This window comes from Lissotriton vulgaris, chromosome 11 (assembly GCF_964263255.1).
Source record: "Lissotriton vulgaris chromosome 11, aLisVul1.2, whole genome shotgun sequence".
NCBI classification, from domain to species: Eukaryota; Metazoa; Chordata; class Amphibia; order Caudata; family Salamandridae; genus Lissotriton; species Lissotriton vulgaris.
In genome coordinates this window covers 361121599-361144108 of record NC_141699.1, presented here as the reverse complement: position 1 = coordinate 361144108, position 22510 = coordinate 361121599, and the positions used below count along the sequence as shown (strand labels likewise).

Sequence of the window (22510 nt, the reverse complement as noted above, 5' to 3'; positions counted from 1 at the left end):
TTTACCGAAAGTGAGATCAAGGAAGGATACAGCAAACAAAGTTTGAGGAAGGGAAGGCACGGACTCAAGCTGGACAGTCTGAAACAAATAGAGCCTGCAAACAGAAAGCAAGGAAATGTGAGTTACAAACCGCAAAACTAATGGTAAGCAATGGGCAGAATGTATTCCCCAGGAAGCTTTCTGAATGTCCGCAAGATGTCTTCAGGAAACCAAACAGCTGCACTGTCTGGTAGGCTTTAGCCTAAAAAGCACTAAAACTGTTTCATGGAAAACCGTTTCAAAAGCAGAGGTTGCAAAATATCTATGTTAGACTCCTCAAAAATAGTCAGAATGATCAATCTTTTCTGGCAGTTCTATTCTTTAAGTTTTTTTGTGTAATTGATTCAGCACTGTTTTCTAAACTATTTATTCCTTCCAAGTGCTGTTTCATAATGATTTGTTCTGATACATATTTGAATCAATTTAAAGCAGAGGCTGACCTCCTCTAGGTCTGACCGCCTATTCCTGACTTGGTTGTCTGTTAATGTTAAACTCTTTTATTTTCGTTCATCTCTAGTTGACCGGTGGGCACCCGTGAATGTATTTTAGACAAAGTAGGCTTACACCTGTAATATTCCCTGTTTCTCCAGTATTGAATCTTTCATAGATTCACATGCTTGAATCTTCCCCATCGTCATAGTGGGAGTCTCACAGTAAAAGAATAACCATAGCAGTAAAAGAAAAAACTGCATAAAAAAACCACAGGGAAGTATTAGTTTGGTAGCATATCACCATTATTATGTGGTCCAAACATCGACCAACAGCTGTCAGCCCTGAGATCACAATCTCCAGCAGAGCCACCATACCTCAGATTTCCAACCTCCGTCGTGTGAGAAGAAGTCTCCCTGAGCTCTGCTCAGTTTATTAGTGAACTTTTGACCTAGCTTCAGTTTTAGATTGAGGTACTGTTTTTTTCCTCTATTTCTTCACTATGTCTGATAGCTCTAAGAAGAAGCTTTTCAGACCTTGCAAATCTTGTGGGAAGTCCAAATTATTTTCTGAAGACCCCCACAAAGAATGGTTATATTGCCTTTATCCAAAGCACATCCCCAAGGAGTGTGAGCACTGTTGCACTTTCTCAGCAAAAACCTTGAAAGACAGAGAAGCTCGCTTGTTATTATGGCTTCAGAAAAAAAGGCTACCACAGACTCTGAGTCTGATGAAGGTTCTAAAGGGAACTCCTCTTCTAAACATAAGAAGGAGTTGTCTGAGGAAAAAATGGATGTGAAGAAACAAAGAACAGAAAGATCTAAAGCCAAAGATTCATCGGCATCTTCTTTGCCTCATAGGCCCCTTAAAATATCTTCAGAGACCACATTGTCGACGAAAACCATCTCGACGACGACCGCATCGTCGACGACATCAACCGCGAAAATATCGTCGACGCCGATCCAAATAACGCAGTCATCTCTCTCGTCAACAAGCGTTCCGTCGTCGACGAGTTTAAAATCACTGACGAAGAGATCATCCATTACAATCAAAAGCTTTCCACCATCGACGAGCTCGTCGACGGACAAGAAAACAACAAAATTCACCACATGGACCAAGATATCACCGCTTCCTCCTTCTAAGCTACTGGATTTACAGGAGACAATGTCGACGACGAGCGCTCAAACCTCGTCGACGCTGATCCTAATAATGCAGTCATCTCTCTCGTCAACAAGCGTTCCGTCGACGACGAGTTTCAAATCACCGACGAAGAGATCATCCTTTACAATCAAAAGCTTTCCACCGTCGACGAGCTCGTCCACGAACAAGAACACAACAAAAATCACCACATGGACAAAGATCACCGCTTCCTCCTTCTGTGGAAGGAGGATGAACTGTGGATGAAGTGCAGGTTCTTCATCCACAGTTAACCTCACTGAACTTGTCAGCCTGGAACCTCATGAGCATGAATTTTGTTCCCTAGATATCCCTCAAGAATGCCGAGATATTCTATCAAATTCTCGGCAATTTCTACCAATAAAACTTACACAGCAAAATGGAGGAGATGTTGCCATTGGTGCTCGGATCAAGATCTGCATCCTTTTCACTTTTTATCAGAGCAGATACTACCTTACCTACTCCACCTAGCTAAAGCCGGACTCTCCCATCCATCAATGAAAGTTCATCGAGCGGCTCTATCAAGATATCGAAGAACACTAAATCGTCCATCTCTTTGGTCACAGCGGGTCATAAAGGAATTTCTAGAAGGTCTGTTCAGGGTAATCCACCTATTAACCAGCCGTCCATTCCGTGGCAGCTCAATGTAGTCTTGTCGCATCTCATGAAGCCCCCGTTCGAACCGATTCACAAATCTAAATTACAGTTTGTTTCTTGGAAAGTGGCCTTATTACTGGCACTCACTTCTGCCAGGAGGGTTAGTAAGGCCCAGGAGTTCTTTGTCTCTGAACCATTTCTTCAATTGAAGTCAGACAAAGTCATTCTCGGGACAAATCCTAAATTTATCCCCAAAGTCCCTACGGTTTTTCATCTCAATGAACCAATCGTGTTACCCACATATTCAGAAATCCATCTTCTGCCGCGGAAAAATCGCTGCATACTTTAGACATCAGAAGATGCCTCAAATTTTATATTGACAAAACAAAATCTTTTCGGAAAACATACCAGTTGCTCATCGCATTTGCTGGACCTAGAAAATGCTTTGCTCTCTCAAGATCTTCCATTTCAAGATGGATAACCTCTGCAATCACTTTATGTCATGAAAAGGCAGGAAAGCCTTTGCATGCCAGAGTTCACGCTCATTCAACAAGAAAGATGGCAACGTCAACCACATTGTTCGTGGGAGTATCGCTACCGGACATCTGCAGAGTGGCAACATGGACAAATGCACACACGTTTACCAGACATTACTGTCTGGACAAAGCTTGGAAAGAGGACCGCAGTGGGACAAGCAGTTCTACGGCATCTTGTTCACTAAGGTATTCCTCATTCTGTGTATTTGTATGTTTGCGTATATGCACATATTCAAAAGACTAATTGAATCTGTTAAATCCTTTGTTCCATGACTGTTGTATGCATTGACACTACTTGGTTTCAGGTTCCATATTACCAGGGTGATATACACTAACACGCATACCTTTGTTTTTGGGTCAGTATAACACATAATGATCTTCGGGTACTAGGAGACAGAGCCCTACAAAAAGGGGACTATCCTACAAACGCTTGGGTTACAGACTGCTAACTATTCTGATACAAGCATGTGAATCTATCAAAGATTCAATACTGGAGAGAAAACTAGTTACTTACCTGTACATTATGGTTCTCCAGCATTGATATCTTTCATAGATTCACATGCGGCACGCCCGCCTCCCCGTTTTCTCAGATAGACCACTTTTATCTCTAGATACATGCTTGGCTCACTTTATGGGCTGGTTGGAAATCTGAGGTATGGTGGCTCTGCTGGGGATTTCCATCTCAGGGCTAGCAGCTGATTGGTCGGTGTTTGGACCACATAATAATGGTGATATGCTACCAAACTAATACTTCCCTATGGGTTTTCTATGCAGTTTTTTCTTTTACTGCTATGGTTATTATTTTACGGTGAGACTCCCACCTTGACGACGGGGAAGATACAAGCATGTGAATCTATGAAAGATATCAATCGTGGAGAACCATAGTATACAGGCAGGTACCTCGTTTTTTAGTGCACATTTTGTTCCTGTTGCTTATTGTGTATATATTAGTATTGAAACCATGTATAATTGTTTCAATAAAACTCAGATCGTTAGGCCATCATTGTCGAGTTCAGTGTGTGCGACTGCAGGTTACATAAACACACAGCAGCATGGTAGTTCAGCCTTTCGTCCCAGCGAGATCACTGAAGTGTTTAATAATGACTGAAAGCAGAACTTTATGTGTAGTCAAGTGGTTTAGACAAAAGCACTATACAATTAAAACATTATTAGCAACATAAATATGTCATTCCCCACATCAAGGAAATGTGATATGGTTTTCCGACGAATATGTGTATGTTTGCCAAGCATGAAAGTCCCCAAACCCTTCAAGGAAGGAGCCAAGCAGGTAGGGGGAGGGTAGAGAGGGGTAACAGCAGACAGGCAAATGCGAAATGGCGTATTGTATTCTTACCAGTTGGTACCCTCCAAGTTTCTCCACTGCCTGGTGCAACCGCCACAGATTAACTACAGACACAGGAAACAACGAGTGAATTAAGAAGTAGGTAAACAAATCCCCTAAATTGAGAATTACTTTCAAAGCTACAATCATCACAGTGCTGATGCTCTCTATCACGGAGATGACCCTCCAGGGGGAAGTTCACATCACAGGGAACAGCAGGAGGAAACTTACACTTCCCGGGGTCATGTCTTAAATAGTACATGGTATTGCTGCAGAAGGGTTATATTGCTGATGTCCTCCACAGCCCACAAGGCTCTACCAAGACACGCTGTAGAGGGGTGAGTCTTGCAACTCTGGCGAGATACTGGTTAAGGTCCTGTTCACGCTGCCAGAGGCCTACAACCCTGGCCGGGTATTGCTGGAGAAAGCTCATGCTCTAGAACTGACAGGACACAACTGCAGAAAGCTTACACTGCTAGAGGCCTACTGAAAAGGGAGATCACACTGCCAGATCTCACATCATGGGCAGGGACTTGCAGAGGGAAATATCCACCTCTCTCTGTCCCATTTCAGATATCAAAGCTCTGTCAGTCCTCTCTGCTCTAATACTAGGAATATCAGAGTTCTGTCAGCCCTCTCTGCTCTAATACAAGGAATATCAGAGCTCTGTCAGCCCTATCTGCTCTAATACCAGGAATATCAAAGCTCTGTCAGCCCTCTCTGCTCTAATATCAGGAATATCAGAGCTCTGTCAGCCCTCTCTGTTCTAATACCAGGAATAACGGAGCTCTGTCAGCCCTCTCTGCTCTAATACCAGGAATATCATAACTCTCTCAGCCCTCTCTGCTCTAATACCAGGAATATTAGAGCTCTGTCAGTCCTCTCTGCTCTAATACCAGGATTATAAAAGCTCTGTCTTCGCTCTCTGCTCTTGTACCATACAACCTCAGCTCTGTCTGCTTCGCTCGGATCTGAAGCTAGGATTATCAAGGCTCTGTCTTCCTCTCACTCCTCTCACATCAGTATTGCATGAGCTTTCTCTGCACCTTTGTGGTCTTATACCAGCATTACCAATACGGTGTCTGCCACTCTCTTCTTATATACAGGAACTACCAGATCCGTCTACCCATCCCTAATTGTACACAAGTATTGCCAGAGCTCTGCTTTCATCTCCGTGCTCATATACCAGGATTAAGCAGAGCTCTCTCTACCTCTCACTGTGTTTAAACCAGGATTCCCAGAGCTCTGTCTACCTCTGTCTTCTCTTATACCAGTATTAGCAGAGCTCTGTCTTCCCTCTATGCACTTACACCAGGATAATGAGGGCTCTGCCTGCCATTTCTGATTTTATACTAGGGTAATTAGAGCACTGTCTTCCCTCTCTGCTCTTATACTAAGATTATCAGAGCTATGTCTGCCCCTCTCCGCTCTTTTATTAGGATTACCAGAGCTCTTTGTGCCACCTTTACTCTTGTACTAGTAATAAAAGAGCTCTGTCAGCCTCTCACTGCTCGTATACCAGGATTAGCAGATCTCTCTCTATCTGTCACTGCTTTCAAATCTGGATTACCAGAGCTCTGTCTGCCTCTCTCTTCTCTTATACCAGTGTTAGCAGAGCTGTGTGGTCCCTCTATGCACTTACACCAGGATTGTCAGGGCTCTGTCTGCCCTCTCTGCTCTTATACTAGGATTATCAGAGCTATGTCTCCCCCTCTCCCCTCTTTTACTAGGATTACCAGAGCTCTTTGTGCCACCTTTACTCTTGTACTAGTAATAAAAGAGCTCTGTCTGCCTCTCGCTGCTCGTATACCAGGATTAGCAGAGCTCTCTCAATCTGTCACTGCTGTCAAACCTGGAATACCAGAGCTCTGTCTGCCTCTCTCTTATACCAGGATTATCAGAGCTTTGCCTGCTGTCTCTGTTCTTATACCAGGGATACATGACCTCTGTTTGCCCTCTCTGTTCGTATTCCATGATTATCAGATCTCTTTCTGTTCCCTCCGCTCTTATAAACAGATCACCAAACACGGTCTGCCTCTCGCTTTTCTTAAACCTGGATTACCAATGCTTTATTTGCAGTGTATGTGTTGTTCTTCTTACCCTGCAGTATCCACCCTCTGAATCTCTGCTGACTTACTTTGTTTGAAACCCAGGTGTGGAAGCCTCTCAATGGGCGTCTTCCGCTCTTTCATGAACTGGTAAAGACTGGCAATGAAGGCCTGCTCTTCTTCATCATGGTCATTGTTGGACAAATCCTCCTTTCTCATGTCTTCCATGAATGACAAAGTCTCAGACATTCTCTTTTCAAGAGGCTCCTGTGGAGTTACAACTAGAATTGAGGCTGTTGGTCTCAGATAAATTAGTTTACTGTAGAGAAAATACCCATAATTTGTGTCTGCTACGACCACGCTATCTAGGCGCTTTCGGTTTAAACTGAAAGGGCTTGATGGTATTCAACAAGAATTAAAGTAGTGATCCTCAAATATACCAGCGTTGTGAATTGAGGCAGAAACATCATGTCTTTATGTCACTCACAAGTGGCTTCAAAATTTTTTTACTTTAAAGGCAAAAATAAGGTCTTGCCTATGGATGCTTCAAAATAAACATTGAAATGCAATCAATACACACATATATGTAATTTGTAAAGCATTTTGTTTTTATAAATTAAAAATAATAGCAAATAAGGCTGGGAACAAAATATATGTCTTGCAGTTGTGAAGGAATGGCATGAGATTATTTATGCACTTAAGGTTTTGAGGCTGAAAGTTCCCGATCTTTGGATCTGTTCTCTGGGTTATCTGCCTCTCTAGGACCAGGTACAATGTCCTATGCCCAGGTAGACAGACACAAACAGACTATTTAAAGTGGCTATCCAGTGAAGAAAAAGCCATGCATCACAAACAGCCATCAAAAATGGGCATTCTAGAGTGTTCCTTGACTGATGATATCAGCTGGACTTTTGAGATGCATGGTAAGTAAGTAAGTAATTTATTTATTTGCATGAATAATTAAAACTGTTGCAATAATTTACATAAAAGAAATATTAAAATTGATGATACAAAAATTAAGTTTGCAGGGTGATCAGATTCTTTCAAAGTTACTTTCCCGTTAGTCATCTGGCATTGCTTGAGCATTTACGTTACCCTTTCCCTCCAAAAATGATGGATTCAGAATGTGCCTCGTTGTTTAATAAGTCGACTGTATCTAGCCATTTATGACTGTACTGAGCTCATGCTTTTAGGCGATTGAGTGTGCAAACATGTGCAAAGTGTGCAAACAGTGCCGACTGTTGAGATTACATTTTGTCTGTGCAAGTTGAACGAATAGATCATTTCATAGTAAAACGAAGTGAGAATGGCCATGCCAAGAGTTATTTTGTCTTTTTTCGGCAATGCTTAGGAACCTCACCATGCAGCAGCTCATTTTCATGTCCTCTCCTGAAAAACATGCTTTCACTGCCTGCCTGACCGTATGTTTTTTTGCAGTTGAAGATTGGTCTCAGCAATCCTCTGCGTTCGTTCAATAGCTCCCTGCATACGCATAGCAAGTGTGTAATGTCTTCCTTTCCCACTCCGCATAGTCGGCAAGTTGGTAGTGTTAAGGAAGCAGCCATGGTGGTGGATGAAGTGTGTAGGGTAGTATTCCTAGATGATACTGCAGGTATTTCTCATTGGAAGCTTTAGAAAAGCTAATACTTAGATACGATTGAGAAATAGCCTTTGTGTAACTCCGCACCGTGAACCATCCATGCGCCCTTCATGATAATGCAGCTTTGTCCTCCTACACAGAAACTCTTTTGAGAGTTTTGTTGACAATCTTTTTAGTTTAAATCATTTTATTATTATTTTAAATATTGGGAGAGCGATACAATATCCTTTAGCAATAAGTTCTCTTTTGCTTTACATTCAACGTAAATTCGGAATTCTCATATTCAAATTACATTCTTAATACAATACTCATATAAACAGTTCTATCACAACACGTATCACAACATTGTATCACAAATCTCTCTCTTCGAAATAAACCATTAACTTGAACACCCCCTTCCGGTGTTCCTAATGCTGTTCCCAGTACATACAGTGCTAATTCAGTGGTGTCACGTATCAATCGTTCTTGGGTGGGTGGGTCCACAGTTCTGGGTCCGTCAAGCGTAACACTCTTAAGTATTTTGGCCGAGTAATTTCGTTAAACTCTGTTGATAATAACGTTCAAAATGGTTTCCACACTTTCTGAAACAAATTCTCAGAGCTAGTAAGGGAAGCTGTAATACGTTCTATACCGAGGATATACCATATCCTATGGAGCCAGCCTACATGAGTGGGTGTGTTGATGTCCCCAGTGTGTCAGGATGTTTTGAAGAGCTACCCCCAATGCTAGCCCCATCTGTTGTCCTCTACCGTTTTTGAGTGGGTATGTTATCGGATTGGAAAGCCCTAGTACCAAATACACTGGTAGTCTCGATATCTGTGTATCAAATAGGTGGTCTACGTCATCTAAGATTCTGGACCAGTAAGTTGTTAAGTTCAGACAGTCCCATAAGAGGTGTACTAATGTTACTTCCTCCTCATAACCCCTTCAGCAAGTAGGGCTTCTATCACGGTTACCCCTATGAAGGCTTTCTGGCGTAAGATACCCGTATGTGGCTATTTTAATAGCTGTTTCAATACTGGCCACATTGCGAGCTGTGTTTTCGCTCTATAGTATATCCCTTCCCATTCCTTCTGCGATGGGTGTGGAGTGCAGTAACTTTGATTGTCTAAGCATATCGTAGAGTTCCAATATCATCCCCTTACCATTCTGTTTTGTGATTAACCATTTCTCGTAGCAAGTCAGTTGGCAACGAGACTGTGGTCTTATCTCGGGTTGAAGCACCCAATGTCACAATTGCATATATCTTAACTGTTCCGTCTCCGGCATCCTATAGGCCTCCTTGATCTGTGGGAATGAGATTATTCCCACCAAATTAAACAGGTGCCCCACTGATCTACCAGGAGTGTTATGCCATGCCTGAAATGCCTTGTCTTCCATTCCTGGTGTGAACTCACTATTTCCAAAGAAAGGTGTTAACGGTGATGGGAATGATGTGAGCTTCCTTGCAGTAGCCACCCCTTCCCATACTTTCATTACAGATTTTGTAATTGCCGATCTCAATAAACTTTGAGGTTTGTGCAGTGTAGGAAGGGGGAGGCTCTAGTTGGCGCAGTGCAACACTAGCGACAAGCAGGGACTCTCTCTTCCTCGTCAGGGCTGAGGGTTACCTTCCAGACAACTTCTGCTTACCCTCTAGGTAGTGTGGCTTAAGCAGTCGTAGGCTAATCTTTGGGGCACATAGGGTTAAACACTTGCAATAGTACACCTTTACAACCAACCCACCACACAACGAGACCAGACTGTATTCTGTAAAAATATATATCTTTATATAGATTTTAAGCAGGCTTGTGAATACAGTCAACGTACTTTACGATAACGGTTGCAAATTACTCAGTTCAGGTTACCACAGTTCTTTCTAGCAGTTTAAGCGTTCTCTTAGGGCCCTCAGGCCGGTGTCAACAAAGTTCTTGTGGAGCCGGCGGCTCTCAGGGGATCTGTCACACGTCGCGTTGCCTTCCCGAGGTCGCTGTTCGTTGCGGCTCTCAGCCGAGCAGTTCACGGGTCATCCGGGGCAGCGGTGTTCTGTTGCGGCAGGGTCCTCTCCTCGTCGTCCGCTCCGACCCTGGCGGCGGCGGCTGTGCGGTGGTGGCAAGTGGCAATACGGTCACCAAGTGCAGGACGTACCCAGCCAAGTGCCGGTGCAGCTGTGCGCTCACAGCTGGGCTGTCGGGCAGGCTACCGACCTAGTGGATTCTCACAGGGCGACTGTCCGTCTTTGCAGGTGAGTGGCTGCTCGTAGCGCAGTCCACTCGAGAGCTTGGACCGGACGGGTCCTCCTTCGCTTTGCTCTCGGGCTCCCGGTGCAGTTGCGGTCACGGTGTTTGGGCCAGCGGCGGCTGGTCCTCACTTTGCTTTCGCTGTTGCTTTGGGCCCCGGTCACGGTGGTCAGGTAGATGTCGTCGCCTTGGAGGAGATTCCTCCGTCGGTACTGCAGCGATGGTCAGCACCCGCAGTCGCTTTCTTTCAGGGGGTAGCGCCCACTGGTCCTGGGGCGCTGGTCAGGGGGCAAGTTCAGTTGCAAGCCCTTGGAGATCTCTTTAGCAGGGTTTTGGCACAAAGTAAAGCAAAAGTCTTCTCGTAGTCTTTTCTTCTTCCTCTCCTTCGGCAGCAAGGCACCAGACACAGGCAAGAGTCAGCACCCTTCCTTGTCTCTCACGGTCCTTCTCGTCGGGCAGAGTCCTTCTGTGGCCCAAACAGGATCTAATTTTCAAGGAGCAGGGCTCCTTCTTTTATAGGCCAATTCTTTTGTTCTCGCAGGCCAGGGGGGCCTTTGCATAGCCACTCTCAGTCCTTGAGTACCCTGGTGGGTGTACTCCGGCTTCTGCTTTCAGTGTGAGGGGCAGGCGCATCAGACGCCCCACAGGAGGTGGAGCCAGCATTGTGCGGACAGGGGCGGCCAGAGTACCTTGTTGATGGGGGCTTCGCCCTTCCTGGGCCAGGTGCCGGCTGAGTCATCAGTCGCTCCCCAGGAGGGTGGAGCCAGCATTGTGGTGGCAGAGCACAGCTACAGTTCGAGTCAAGAGGCACTCCTACCTCCCACTAAGGTGTAATCTGCGCATTCACCACCTGTCATCCCCCCAGCCCTGTCACTCACACGTCCCAGACAGTCAGATACACATACCAGCAGAGGCGGGCTGAAATGGTTAAGCAAGCAAATGCTAACTTTCTAAAAGTAGCACTTGCAAACCCAGGATACTAAAATAAACTTGACTACAAGAAATATTTTATCATCCTGAGTTCAGGCATACTAAACACGACTCGCTACCATGCTCCTTGAGCCTGCTGGGATTATAGGGTGTAATAATTCCAGCAGCTCAGTCTGGCCTAATGGAGCAGGTAGCCTTCAATAGTGAAATACGGTTTTGGTGGTAAGTCACTACTAGGACATGCCACACACATCAGGGCTTGTCCTACCTTACACCTACAAAGCACCCTGCCCGCAGGCCTACCATAGGGGTGACTACTATGTAGTCAAGGGAAGGTTCGGGGCTGGCAAGTGGGTGCACTTGCCCAGCTGGCGTTACAGTACGAGACCGCACGCGGGTTCTGCGGTCGCAGTTCCCAGACACATCTTTGCGGCTGCTTCGGTGGGTGGCGCAACCAGCGCTGCAAGCCCACTAGCAGTATTGGCATCTACAAGCCCCGGCACTCTCTAGTGCACTTTACTAGGGACTAACAGTAAATCCAATGAACCAATCATGGATACCAATCGCATGTACAATTTACAGTAGGGAGCACTTGCACTGCGGCACGGGTCAGCCGTGGCGCAGTGCCCTGAGTATTGGAAAACCAGCAAAACATCGGAGGCACATCAGCAAAAAGTGGAAGGGATACTCACGCCAAGGTGCCAGGTCTAACATGTGTCCCCTCCAGCTGAAATGTGGGGGGAACTACCCTTCCCCAGGGAGTTCCACATCACTAAGGCGGAAAAATCTGGACAGACCGTCAGCGTTGGCGTGATCGGTGCCAGGGCGGTGTTCCACCGTAAAGTCCATACTCTGTAGAGAAATGGACCACCTCAACAGTTTCGGGTTCTCACCCCTCATTTGCATCAACCATCTGAGGGGCATGTGGTCCGTCTGAACTCGGAAGTGAGACCCAAACAAGTAGGGTCTTAGCTTCTTCAGCGCCCAGACCACAGCAAATGCTTCACGCTCTATTGCACTCCACCTACTTTCCCGTGGAAGTAACCTCCTACTTATGAAGGCTACGGGTTGGTCAAAGCCCTCCTCAGTCATCTGTGAAAGAACAGCCCCTACACCATGCTCTGAAGCGTCTGTTTGCACTATGAATTCCTTGGAGAAATCAGGAGCCAGGAGCACGGGCGCCGTGCACATGGCAGTCTTCAGGGTGTCAAAAGCCTTCTGACAGGTGTCAGTCCAAATCACATTCCTGGGCTGCTTCTTCGAAGTCAGCTCTGTCAAGGGGGTCACGATCGTGCCATAGCCCTTGACAAACCTCCTGTAATACCCAGTGAGCCCCAGGAAGGCTCTCACTGCGGTCTGGGTCTTGGGGGGTTCCCAAGCCAGGATGGTCTCGATTTTGGGCTGCAAAGGTGCTACCTTGCCACTCCCAACTTGGTGTCCCAAGTACACCACTGAACCCTGCCCAATCTGGCACTTGCTTGCCTTGATTGTGAGGCCTGCTCTGCGCAGGGCCATCAACACTTCCCAGAGGTGTCGCAGGTGTTCTGGCCAGGTGCCACTGAACACCGCGATGTCATCCAGGTAGGCGGCACTGAACTCGTCCAGTCCAGCCAACACCTGGTTGACCAATCTCTGAAAGGTGGCAGGGGCATTCTTCATTCCAAATGGCATAACCCGGAACTGGAAATGCCCATCTGGTGTAGAGAATGCCGACCTCTCCTTTGCCCCATCGGTCAAGGCGATCTGCCAGTACCCAGACGTTAAATCAAACGTACTAAGGAACCTAGCAGCCCCCAGCCGATCAATGAGCTCATCAGCTCTGGGGATGGGGTGCGCGTCAGTCTTCGTGACTGAATTGAGTCCTCTGTAGTCCACACAGAACCGGAGTTCGGGTGTGGCTCCCGGCGCAGCAGCCTTCGGAACCAAGACCACGGGGCTGGACCAAGGACTGCTGGAAGACTCAACCACCCCGAGGGCAAGCATCTTGGAGACCTCCTCCTTGATGCAGGCCCGGACCCTGTCAGTCACCCTGTAAGCCTTATGCTTCACAGGTAAGCTGTCTCCAGTGTCCACATCATGGACGCACCAATCTGTGACACTCGGAACCAGGGAGAACAGATCTGGAAACTGCCCCAGCAACTGGCGGCAGTCCTCCTGTTGTTCGGCGGTCAGGGTGGGTGAGAGGTTAACTCCATCCACTGACCCATCTTTCTCACAGGCCACCAAGAGGTCAGGAAGAGGCTCCGACTCCTCCTCCATTCCGTCATCAGTTGCCAACAACATGCCCACTTCGGACCTTCGCAAGGGGGGCTTGAGGCGGTTGACATGTAGGACCCGCAAAGGGTTCTTGGGCGTCTTCATGTCCACCAAGTATGTCACGGGGCTCTTGCGCTCCACAACCTCAAATGGGCCTGTCCACTTATCTTGAAGGGCACAGGGCTCCACTGGGGCCAGGACATACACCTCTTGTCCAGGCTGAAGCTCGACCAGAGTGGCATTCTGATCGTACCACCGCTTCATTTCTTCCTGGCTCGCTTCCAGATTTGCCTCGGCAAGTTGTCTGAAGCGTCTGGTCTGGTTTCTGAAGGCCAGCATGTAGCTATATACATTCTGGGGAGGTTTCCTGGGAGATTGCTCCCAGCCTTCCTTTACCAAACTCAGTGGTCCTCTCACGGGGTGGCCGTACAGTAGTTCAAAGGGGCTGAACCCTAGGGACTTCTGTGGCACCTCGCGATATGCAAAGAGTAGGCATGGTAAGAGGACGTCCCACTTACGCCTCATCGGACCTTCTAGGCCCATGATCATGCCTTTCAGGGTTCGGTTGAATCTCTCAACCAACCCGTTACCTTGGGGATGGTAAGGCGTGGTGAACTTATACGTTACGCCACACTCTTGCCAAAGGGACTTCATATACTTGGATATGAAATTGGTCCCCCTGTCGCTCACCACCTCTAGAGGGAATCCCACTCGTGAGAAAATTCCCATCAGTGCACGTCCCACCACGGGGGCCGTCACTGTCCTCAGAGGGATGGCTTCAGGGTACCGGGTGGCATGATCCACCAAGACCAGGATGAACCTGTTGCCCATGGCTGTCTTGGGGTCCAGAGGCCCAACGATGTCAATACCCACTCGCTGGAATGGCGTACCGACCACAGGGAAGGGTTGGAGGGGAGCCTTGTTCTTCCCTCCGGTCTTCCCACTTGCCTGGCAAGTCGGACAGGTTCTGCAATGAGCGTCTGAACTCTTATGCATTTGGGGCCAGTAAAAGTGGGTGACAAGCCTGTCATAGGTCTTGTCCATCCCCAAATGTCCTGCTAAAGGCACATCGTGAGCCAGACCCAGTAGGAAGGCTCTGAACTTCTGGGGTACCACCAGCACACGGGCTGACCCAGGTTCAGCAGCCTTAGGCTCTGAATACAGGAGGTCGTTCTCCCAGTACACGTAATGTGTTTTGGCCTGAACACCATTGGCCTGGTCTGCAGCCTGCTGCCGCATACCCACGAGAGAAGGGCATTCTTTCTGCTCCTTGCAGAATTCCTCCCTGGAGGGTCCTCCTTCTTGCTGCCAATGGGTCAGCTCAGGCAGGTCCCCCAGTTCAGCGATCTGTTCCCCTGTAGGCTCCAGGGCATCCCCCTCAAGGTCTGCTTCCTCCTGGACCGTGGGAACTTCAGGGGCCGGTTTCCCGCGCCCCCTGCGCCTTCTCCCTAAGGCCGGTTCCTGGGCCTCTCCTTCAGGCCCCAGGACCTCTTGATCACCCCTACTGGCTGCCATCGACCGGGTGGTCACGCACGCCCAGTCAGGCAGACCCACCATCCGCAGGTGAGTCGTCTTCTCCACCTTTTCCCAAGGGGAGTGCTCCAAGTCGTTCCCTAGCAAACAGTCAACAGGCATGGTTTTTCTTACACAGACCTGCAGAGTACCAGAGACCCCCCCCCACTCGAAGGGAACTTGAGCCATCGGACACTGACTCTCTGAATTATCAGCGTTGATAACCCTACAGTAGGCATGGGGTACAACCTGCTCTTGAGACACCAGGTGCTGCCTCACTGCAGTCACACTGGCTCCTGTGTCTCTAAGAGCCTCAGCTTCCTTACCATTGATGATCACCACCTGCCCATATTTCTTAGTGTTAGAGGGCAGGTAGTTTGTAGGGATCATCTCACTGTCTCCTAGCGAGACCAGGGTCATGTGAACGGGATCTCCACCACCGGGACCATCATTTCTTCTCCCAGGTGAACGCTAGTCACTTGACGGGGCGGAGCACCAGTGGGTGCGGGTTTTCCAAACAGGCGACACTTGGGGTCACTGGAGATGTGTCCAGGTTCGCCACATTTGTAACAATTGAAGGGCCCCTTTGGAACAGGTTTACCTGTCGGGGCTCCATTCTGCTTCGGGGGTGGGGGAGGCTGAGAACCCTGCTGCGGGCTCCCCTGGGAACTACTTTGGGGGCCTTTTTGGAACCCTTTCTGTTTTCCCCCTTGTCCCCCCCACTCTTCTGCTGGGGACCCTGCCCACTCTTGGCGGAGTCTCCCACGGGACCCTTGTGGACCCTGGTGCTCAGCCAGCGGTCCGCCTCCTCAGCAAGCTTCCTCGGGTTGGACAGCTTGCTATCGATCAGGTGTTGGCGTAACTCAGGAAAACAGTGATCAGACAAGTGCTCCCATGCAATTAAATCAAAGAGACCTTGAAAATCATTAACTTTGCTACCCTTCACCCAACCATCCAGTGCTCTGCAAAAGTAAGTCACATACTCCACATACGTATTCCCAGGCCGCTTAGTACATCCCCTAAACTTCTGTCTATACATTTCAGGGGTAAGCCCGTACCTGTTCATTAAAGCTTCTTTCATGTGGGAATAGGATCTCTGATTCTCAACGGGCAAATCTAGCAAGGTATCTCTCCCTTCGCTAAGGAACCTTCCCCACAACCCCGCTCCCCAATCCTTGTCAGGGACCCGGTGGGAGGACATGGCTACCTCGTATGCCCTAAACCACTGTCCTATGTCATCCCCCTTAAAGAACTCCTTAACTACGTCCTTCGGGATGTGCACTCTTGACTCTACCTGCACTGGCGATGTGCTGCCACCAGAGGGAGGACGACCCAAGTCTCTCTCCTTGAGACTTATCTCCCTCATTTTCACTTCATAATCCATCTGGTGCTTTCGCTCTTCCAGCGCCATTCTTTTTGTTTCAAGCTCCAGTTGGATTTTCAATTCTGCCAGCTTTCTTTCGTGATTCCTTGTTTCCTTCCTGTCCGCCAGCTCCTCTGGCGACAGGCCTTTACCAAAGCTGTGCTCGCTGTCTCGTCGTTCGAGATCAATCAGATCTCCAAGTGCATTCTGCTCCTCCGTCGCATCTTGCTCTGCGAGGGCGTCTTGCTCCTCCGGGGCCTTTCTGGACTCTATCCAGGCTTTCAGGGCCTTGTAGAGTTCTGGCTTGTTCTTGCAACCAGCGTGCGGAACCTTGAGTTTCCTACAGAAAAACTTCAGCTCATCCTTGGTGTATTTATCCAGCTTCGCGGCGTCCCACTCCACCTCCAACACCTCGGAGGTTGTGGACTCCGCTCCATCCAGGCTCTTCGTGCCCGGCATGGTTTTCGCACTCGGAATCTTCTTTTCGGCAAAATTCAAAAGCAAAGTCTGTGGCTAAGTAACTGGACCGTAATCCTTGTGTAGTGGTCAGAAGCTCAGGTATAGATATCGCAAGTGTAAATTCGAAAATCCTCACCGCTGCGTCCAATGTAGGAAGGGGGAGGCTCTAGTTGGCGCAGTGCAACACTAGCGACAAGCAGGGACTCTCTCTTCCTCGTCAGGGCTGAGGGTTACCTTCCAGACAACCTCTGCTTACCCTCTAGGTAGTGTGGCTTAAGCAGTCGTAGGCTAATCTTTGGGGCACATAGGGTTAAACACTTGCAATAGTACACCTTTACAACCAACCCACCACACAATGAGACCAGACTGTATTCTGTAAAAATATATATCTTTATATAGATTTTAAGCAGGCTTGTGAATACAGTCAACGTACTTTACGATAACGGTTGCAAATTACTCAGTTCAGGTTACCACAGTTCTTTCTAGCAGTTTAAGCGTTCTCTTAGGGCCCTCAGGCCGGTGTCAACAAAGTTCTTGTGGAGCCGGCGGCTCTCAGGGGATCTGTCCCACGTCGCGTTGCCTTCCCGGGGTCGCTGTTCGTTGCGGCTCTCAGCCGAGCAGTTCACGGGTCATCCGGGGCAGCGGTGTTCTGTGGCGGCAGGGTCCTCTCCTCGTCGTCCGCTCCGACCCTGGCGGCGGCGGCTGTGCGGTGGTGGCAAATGGCAATACGGTCCCCAAGTGCAGGACGTACCCAGCCAAGTGCCGGTGCAGCTGTGCGCTCACAGCTGGGCTGTCGGGCAGGCTACCGACCTAGTGGATTCTCACAGGGCGACTGTCCGTCTTTGCAGGTGAGTGGCTGCTCGTAGCGCAGTCCACTCGAGAGCTTGGACCGGACGGGTCCTCCTTCGCTTTGCTCTCGGGCTCCCGGTGCAGTTGCGGTCACGGTGTTCGGGCCAGCGGCGGCTGGTCCTCACTTTGCTTTCGCTGTTGCTTTGGGCCCCGGTCACGGTGGTCAGGTAGATGTCGTCGCCTTGGAGGAGATTCCTCCGTCGGTACTGCAGCGATGGTCAGCACCCGCAGTCGCTTTCTTTCAGGGGGTAGCGCCCACTGGTCCTGGGGCGCTGGTCAGGGGGCAAGTTCAGTTGCAAGCCCTTGGAGATCTCTTTAGCAGGGTTTTGGCACAAAGTAAAGCAAAAGTCTTCTCGTAGTCTTTTCTTCTTCCTCTCCTTCGGCAGCAAGGCACCAGACACAGGCAAGAGTCAGCACCCTTCCTTGTCTCTCACGGTCCTTCTCGTCGGGCAGAGTCCTTCTGTGGCCCAAATAGGATCTAATTTTCAAGGAGCAGGGCTCCTTCTTTTATAGGCCAATTCTTTTGTTCTCGCAGGCCAGGGGGGCCTTTGCATAGCCACTCTCAGTCCTTGAGTACCCTGGTGGGTGTACTCCGGCTTCTGCTTTCAGTGTGAGGGGCAGGCGCATCAGACGCCCCACAGGAGGTGGAGCCAGCATTGTGCGGACAGGGGCGGCCAGAGTACCTTGTTGATGGGGGCTTCGCCCTTCCTGGGCCAGGTGCCGGCTGAGTCATCAGTCGCTCCCCAGGAGGGTGGAGCCAGCATTGTGGTGGCAGAGCACAGCTACAGTTCGAGTCAAGAGGCAATCCTACCTCCCACTAAGGTGTAATCTGCGCATTCACCACCTGTCATCCCCCCAGCCCTGTCACTCACACGTCCCAGACAGTCAGATACACATACCAGCAGAGGCGGGCTGAAATGGTTAAGCAAGCAAATGCTAACTTTCTAAAAGTAGCACTTGCAAACCCAGGATACTAAAATAAACTTGACTACAAGAAATATTTTATCATCCTGAGTTCAGGCATACTAAACACGACTCGCTACCATGCTCCTTGAGCCTGCTGGGATTATAGGGTGTAATAATTCCAGCAGCTCAGTCTGGCCTAATGGAGCAGGTAGCCTTCAATAGTGAAATACGGTTTTGGTGGTAAGTCACTACTAGGACAGGCCACACACATCAGGGCTTGTCCTACCTTACACCTACAACGCACCCTGCCCGCAGGCCTACCATAGGGGTGACTAATATGTAGTCAAGGGAAGGTTCGGGGCTGGCAAGTGGGTGCACTTGCCCAGCTGGCGTGACAGTACGAGACCGCACGCGGGTTCTGCGGTCGCAGTTCCCAGACACATCTTTACGGCTGCTTCGGTGGGTGGCGCAACCAGCGCTGCAAGCCCACTAGCAGTATTGGCATCTACAAGCCCCGGCACTCTCTAGTGCACTTTACTAGGGACTAACAGTAAATGCAATGAACCAATCATGGATACCAATCGCATGTACAATTTACAGTAGGGAGCACTTGCACTGCGGCACGGGTCAGCCGTGGCGCAGTGCCCTGAGTATCGGAAAACCAGCAAAACATCGGAGGCACATCAGCAAAAAGTGGAAGGGAGACTCACGCCAAGGTGCCAGGTCTAACATGCAGCCTCTTCAGGAAGGGGACCTTCCAAAGAGGAATCCTGCAAGCACTTTGTCCGAAAGAGCCATCTCTTCTCGGACTCAGGCCAATTCTATTCCACCAAATATCCCAATTGCGGTATGCCAGCAATTGTTCTGATGCTCTTATATGTACCTAAGGTCTCCTAGAGGTCTTTTATGCCTAGTTGTTTTAATAAGTCTTCCAGGTAGGTCCGTGCATGGCCTATCTCTGTGGTTATCAATTCTATGCATAAATGGGCGTTTAAGGTCCTCAGTTCCCCCTTTTTAGGTTTCGCCTGGCGATCCGCTGCGCAGCAGCGTTCGCGCAGGCGAAAACTTTTGTTTACCAGCATGGGGCTTTGTCCCGCCTCTCTGTTCCATTGGCTAGCTCCATAAATGGAGGCTAGCCATTGGAACAGAAATGCGTCACTCATTTCCCGAGCAGATTCGTGGGCGTTCCGTAGAATTTTTCGCTTTTTGCCCATGTCATGCGGCAGTGGGCGGGGTTTTTTACTTTTTTTGTTCGGCATCCTTCGTCACACCAGCCGGACGGCTCTCCCTGTGAGGACGCAGACCCGACCCGCTCCCCACCGTGTACTGCAGCAGGAAGAGCAATCAACGGCAGGGTGTGAACATGCGCTGTGCTCACCTCCCCTCCCGCTGTCCGTGTGCCCGTTCCCGCCCCCCCTCCCGCTGTCCGTGTGCCCGCGAATACCCTACTAATCAAGCCATACCTTCAGATGTCCATCTGCTCGGATAATCTTAGCCATAGTTTTCCAGCGCTATTAAGATACAGTTGATAACACCTATCAGTTTAATACCTAACCAATATTACGAGCACCCACAAGTCTTTCCTCTTCTGTGAAGAGAGGCTCGAGAACTGGCAGGCATTTAGCTGCTGCCTGCTGTGGGGCGTCATATGACGCCCAGCATGATCCCATCTCACTTAAATAGATGCCCTGTTTGAAGCGGCTCGTTCTCACCATTCGGAGAGGAACGCCCTGCCGCTTCGGGTAAGTCCTTTAGACGATTTAGGTATTCTTAGACTTTGACAGCTAGATTCATGAAAGAGCCGTTTTGCGAGTCCTTAATAGCGATTATTAAGGAATCGCTATTAAGGACTTGCAAAACGGGATTCATGTAGGAATCGCTAAATAAATTGCGATTCCTACACATTCCTTATTTGCGATTAGCAAATTGCTAATCGCAAATAAGGAATACTCCCCATTCATTCCTATGGGCCTAAAGGCCCATAGGAATGAATGGGGAGTATTCCTTATTTGCGATTAGCAATTAGCTAATCGCAAATAAGAGAGCGATTTCAAGGGTGCCAGGGGTGTCCAAAGGACACCCTGTAGCACCCCGAAATGAAAATTTACACAGATGTTGCGCACACACATGTCCAAAGGACATGTGTGTGTGTAACATGCAACAGAGAAAAATGCACTAAAGTGCTTTTTTCTATTTTTTCGCTATTTACCACGAAGTCAGACTTCGTGGTAAATAGCGGCCAAATATTGCGAATTCGCAATTTAAAATTGGTTAATGAATTGCATTTAAGGAATCCCTAATAGAGATTCCTTAAATGCAATTCCTTGCAAATATGCGATTTCGCAAATAGCGATTTTTGCATTTGGGATGATGAATCCCAAATGCAAAAATTGCGCTCGCAAAGGGCCAGATTCTGAAAATCTGGGCCTTTGCGAGCCGATTTTTTGTTCATGAATCTGGCTGTGAGTGTTTTGGCCCGTACACTCCCCTCGGGGTCACTATTAGCTTTCAGTTTAGAAATATTTTAGAACTTGTTTTAAATGGCACGGGTCTTATCATTTTGCCGGTTACACCCGAATGTATGGTTAATTATATCTCATGCTGGCAAACAAAAGAGGCACGCTGTTAAGTATTCACGGCAACGGCGGCTGCCCGACAATGCATATATTAGTTATACCAATGACCCCGGACTTCGCTGCCAGTTACTTTGTTTAACTACAGTTGCTTAGGCACTGGCAGGCGCTAGTAACCGCTCACAATACTTAACAGTAGGATTTCAGTTCAGAACTCTCGTTTTCACTTTGTTTAAATGGCCTTGGTCTGTATAATTTTCTCCGACACCCGCATGAATGGACAATTGTATTTCACAAAGGGCGCGCTGTTAGGTATCTGCGGAGACGGCTGCTGCTCGACAATTTATTCAGGAGCTATCCCGATGACCCAGGGATTCCGCTGCCAGTTACTTTGTTTAACCACAGCTGTTTATGCACTGGCAGGCGCTAGAAATCGCTAACAATACACAACAGTTTCCACAATAGGATTTTTCTTCAGGTTTCCACCAGATGTCACAGGATCCTGTTCATGTATTTTGTAGCGCCATGACCCAGGCACTGATTCTTCCGTAAATAAATACTTTCCGTTTGCTCACTATCATTAAGAACTATGGATTTCTCTCTAGGCATTCAAGCCTTTTTACTAGGCGTCTCTGCATGCAGCATGCCACCTTCCATTTAGGCGCTGCTTTTTAGGTTTGAAACAATTTGGCCCTGCAGTTTGCCAAGCCCGCATTTTGATTAAATCTCCCAAAGCCATCTGACCTCGAGTTGTCATCTCCGATAAAGCATGCGCCTTCTGATTTTCATGAAAACAGACAAAAGCAGGTAGAACATCCTTTCAAAAAGGGCTTCAAGCCAACTGTAGTAGCTATGGCGGGTTATTCGTTGCCAGGGCAACAGCGTATCGCTACATGCTAATAGCCTGGCCGACTTTCATTAGCTTCATATAGGTCTTCATGTACTCCTGCCTGATGACTGCCTTGTTGTCCCCAAAGACTTTGACCGTGGTGGAGATGACGGGCCGCAAGTACTGTCCAGTGCTAGTGGGAGTTCATGCGAAGGATTTCCTGTATGCCAAGGAGCTCCAACAGGTAACTGTGATTTCTTTCATTATTTAGTTGTAATGTATTGTATATTCGATGTTTCAAATACTGAGCCTGCTTTCAGAACTAGAAGCTGCTAACGGAGAGGCTTGTTTATCTGTGAGCACCAACTCTTCATATTTTAACATTAGAATTGCCAACACAAATTGCAGTGCCTCTTTGTAAACCCAGGGCAGTGCTACCACTCATGCTGTTAAAGATTCTGCATGTCGGGGCTGGCTACTTTCTAGCTCTAACCGTTTTACGTGTGACTGGTGGCAAAGCAGCTAAATTGTGCATACAAAATCTACAGCAGGTGACTCACACTGCTCCTCATCACAGACCAAAAATAAAATATCCATATTGATTAACATGCATCTATTTACATGTTGTAGCAAATGTTTTAAATGTGAAAATAGCATACTGGAAACCTTTTCTGTATACCTGGGTCCACATCCGTGTTTGCCTGCTTAGAAACCACACTACTGTGTTGAGTTAATTAGCACGGTGTGCCGGGAAACAAGATAACAGGGTGTCACACTTCAGCTGCTGCCTCTTTTGAATAGACTGTTTGCATGATTTATGTCAACATTTATTGCAGTTAGCTTTTGC

General features: G+C 48.2%; 1 protein-coding gene across 1 annotated transcript in view; it reads right to left on the bottom strand.

Moving 5' to 3' along the window:
- ARID5A (AT-rich interaction domain 5A) overlaps positions 1-6416 on the bottom strand; it is a 203303-nt gene extending 196887 nt beyond the window's left edge. Inside the window, exons 1-2 of the mRNA XM_086942476.1 lie at positions 6257-6416; positions 4132-4184 (exon numbers count right to left, since the gene is read on the bottom strand). Coding sequence (XP_086798602.1) covers positions 4132-4184; positions 6257-6416 — 213 coding nt within the window. The remainder of the gene's footprint in view (positions 1-4131; positions 4185-6256) is intronic.
- Positions 6417-22510: the final 16094 nt, after the last annotated feature.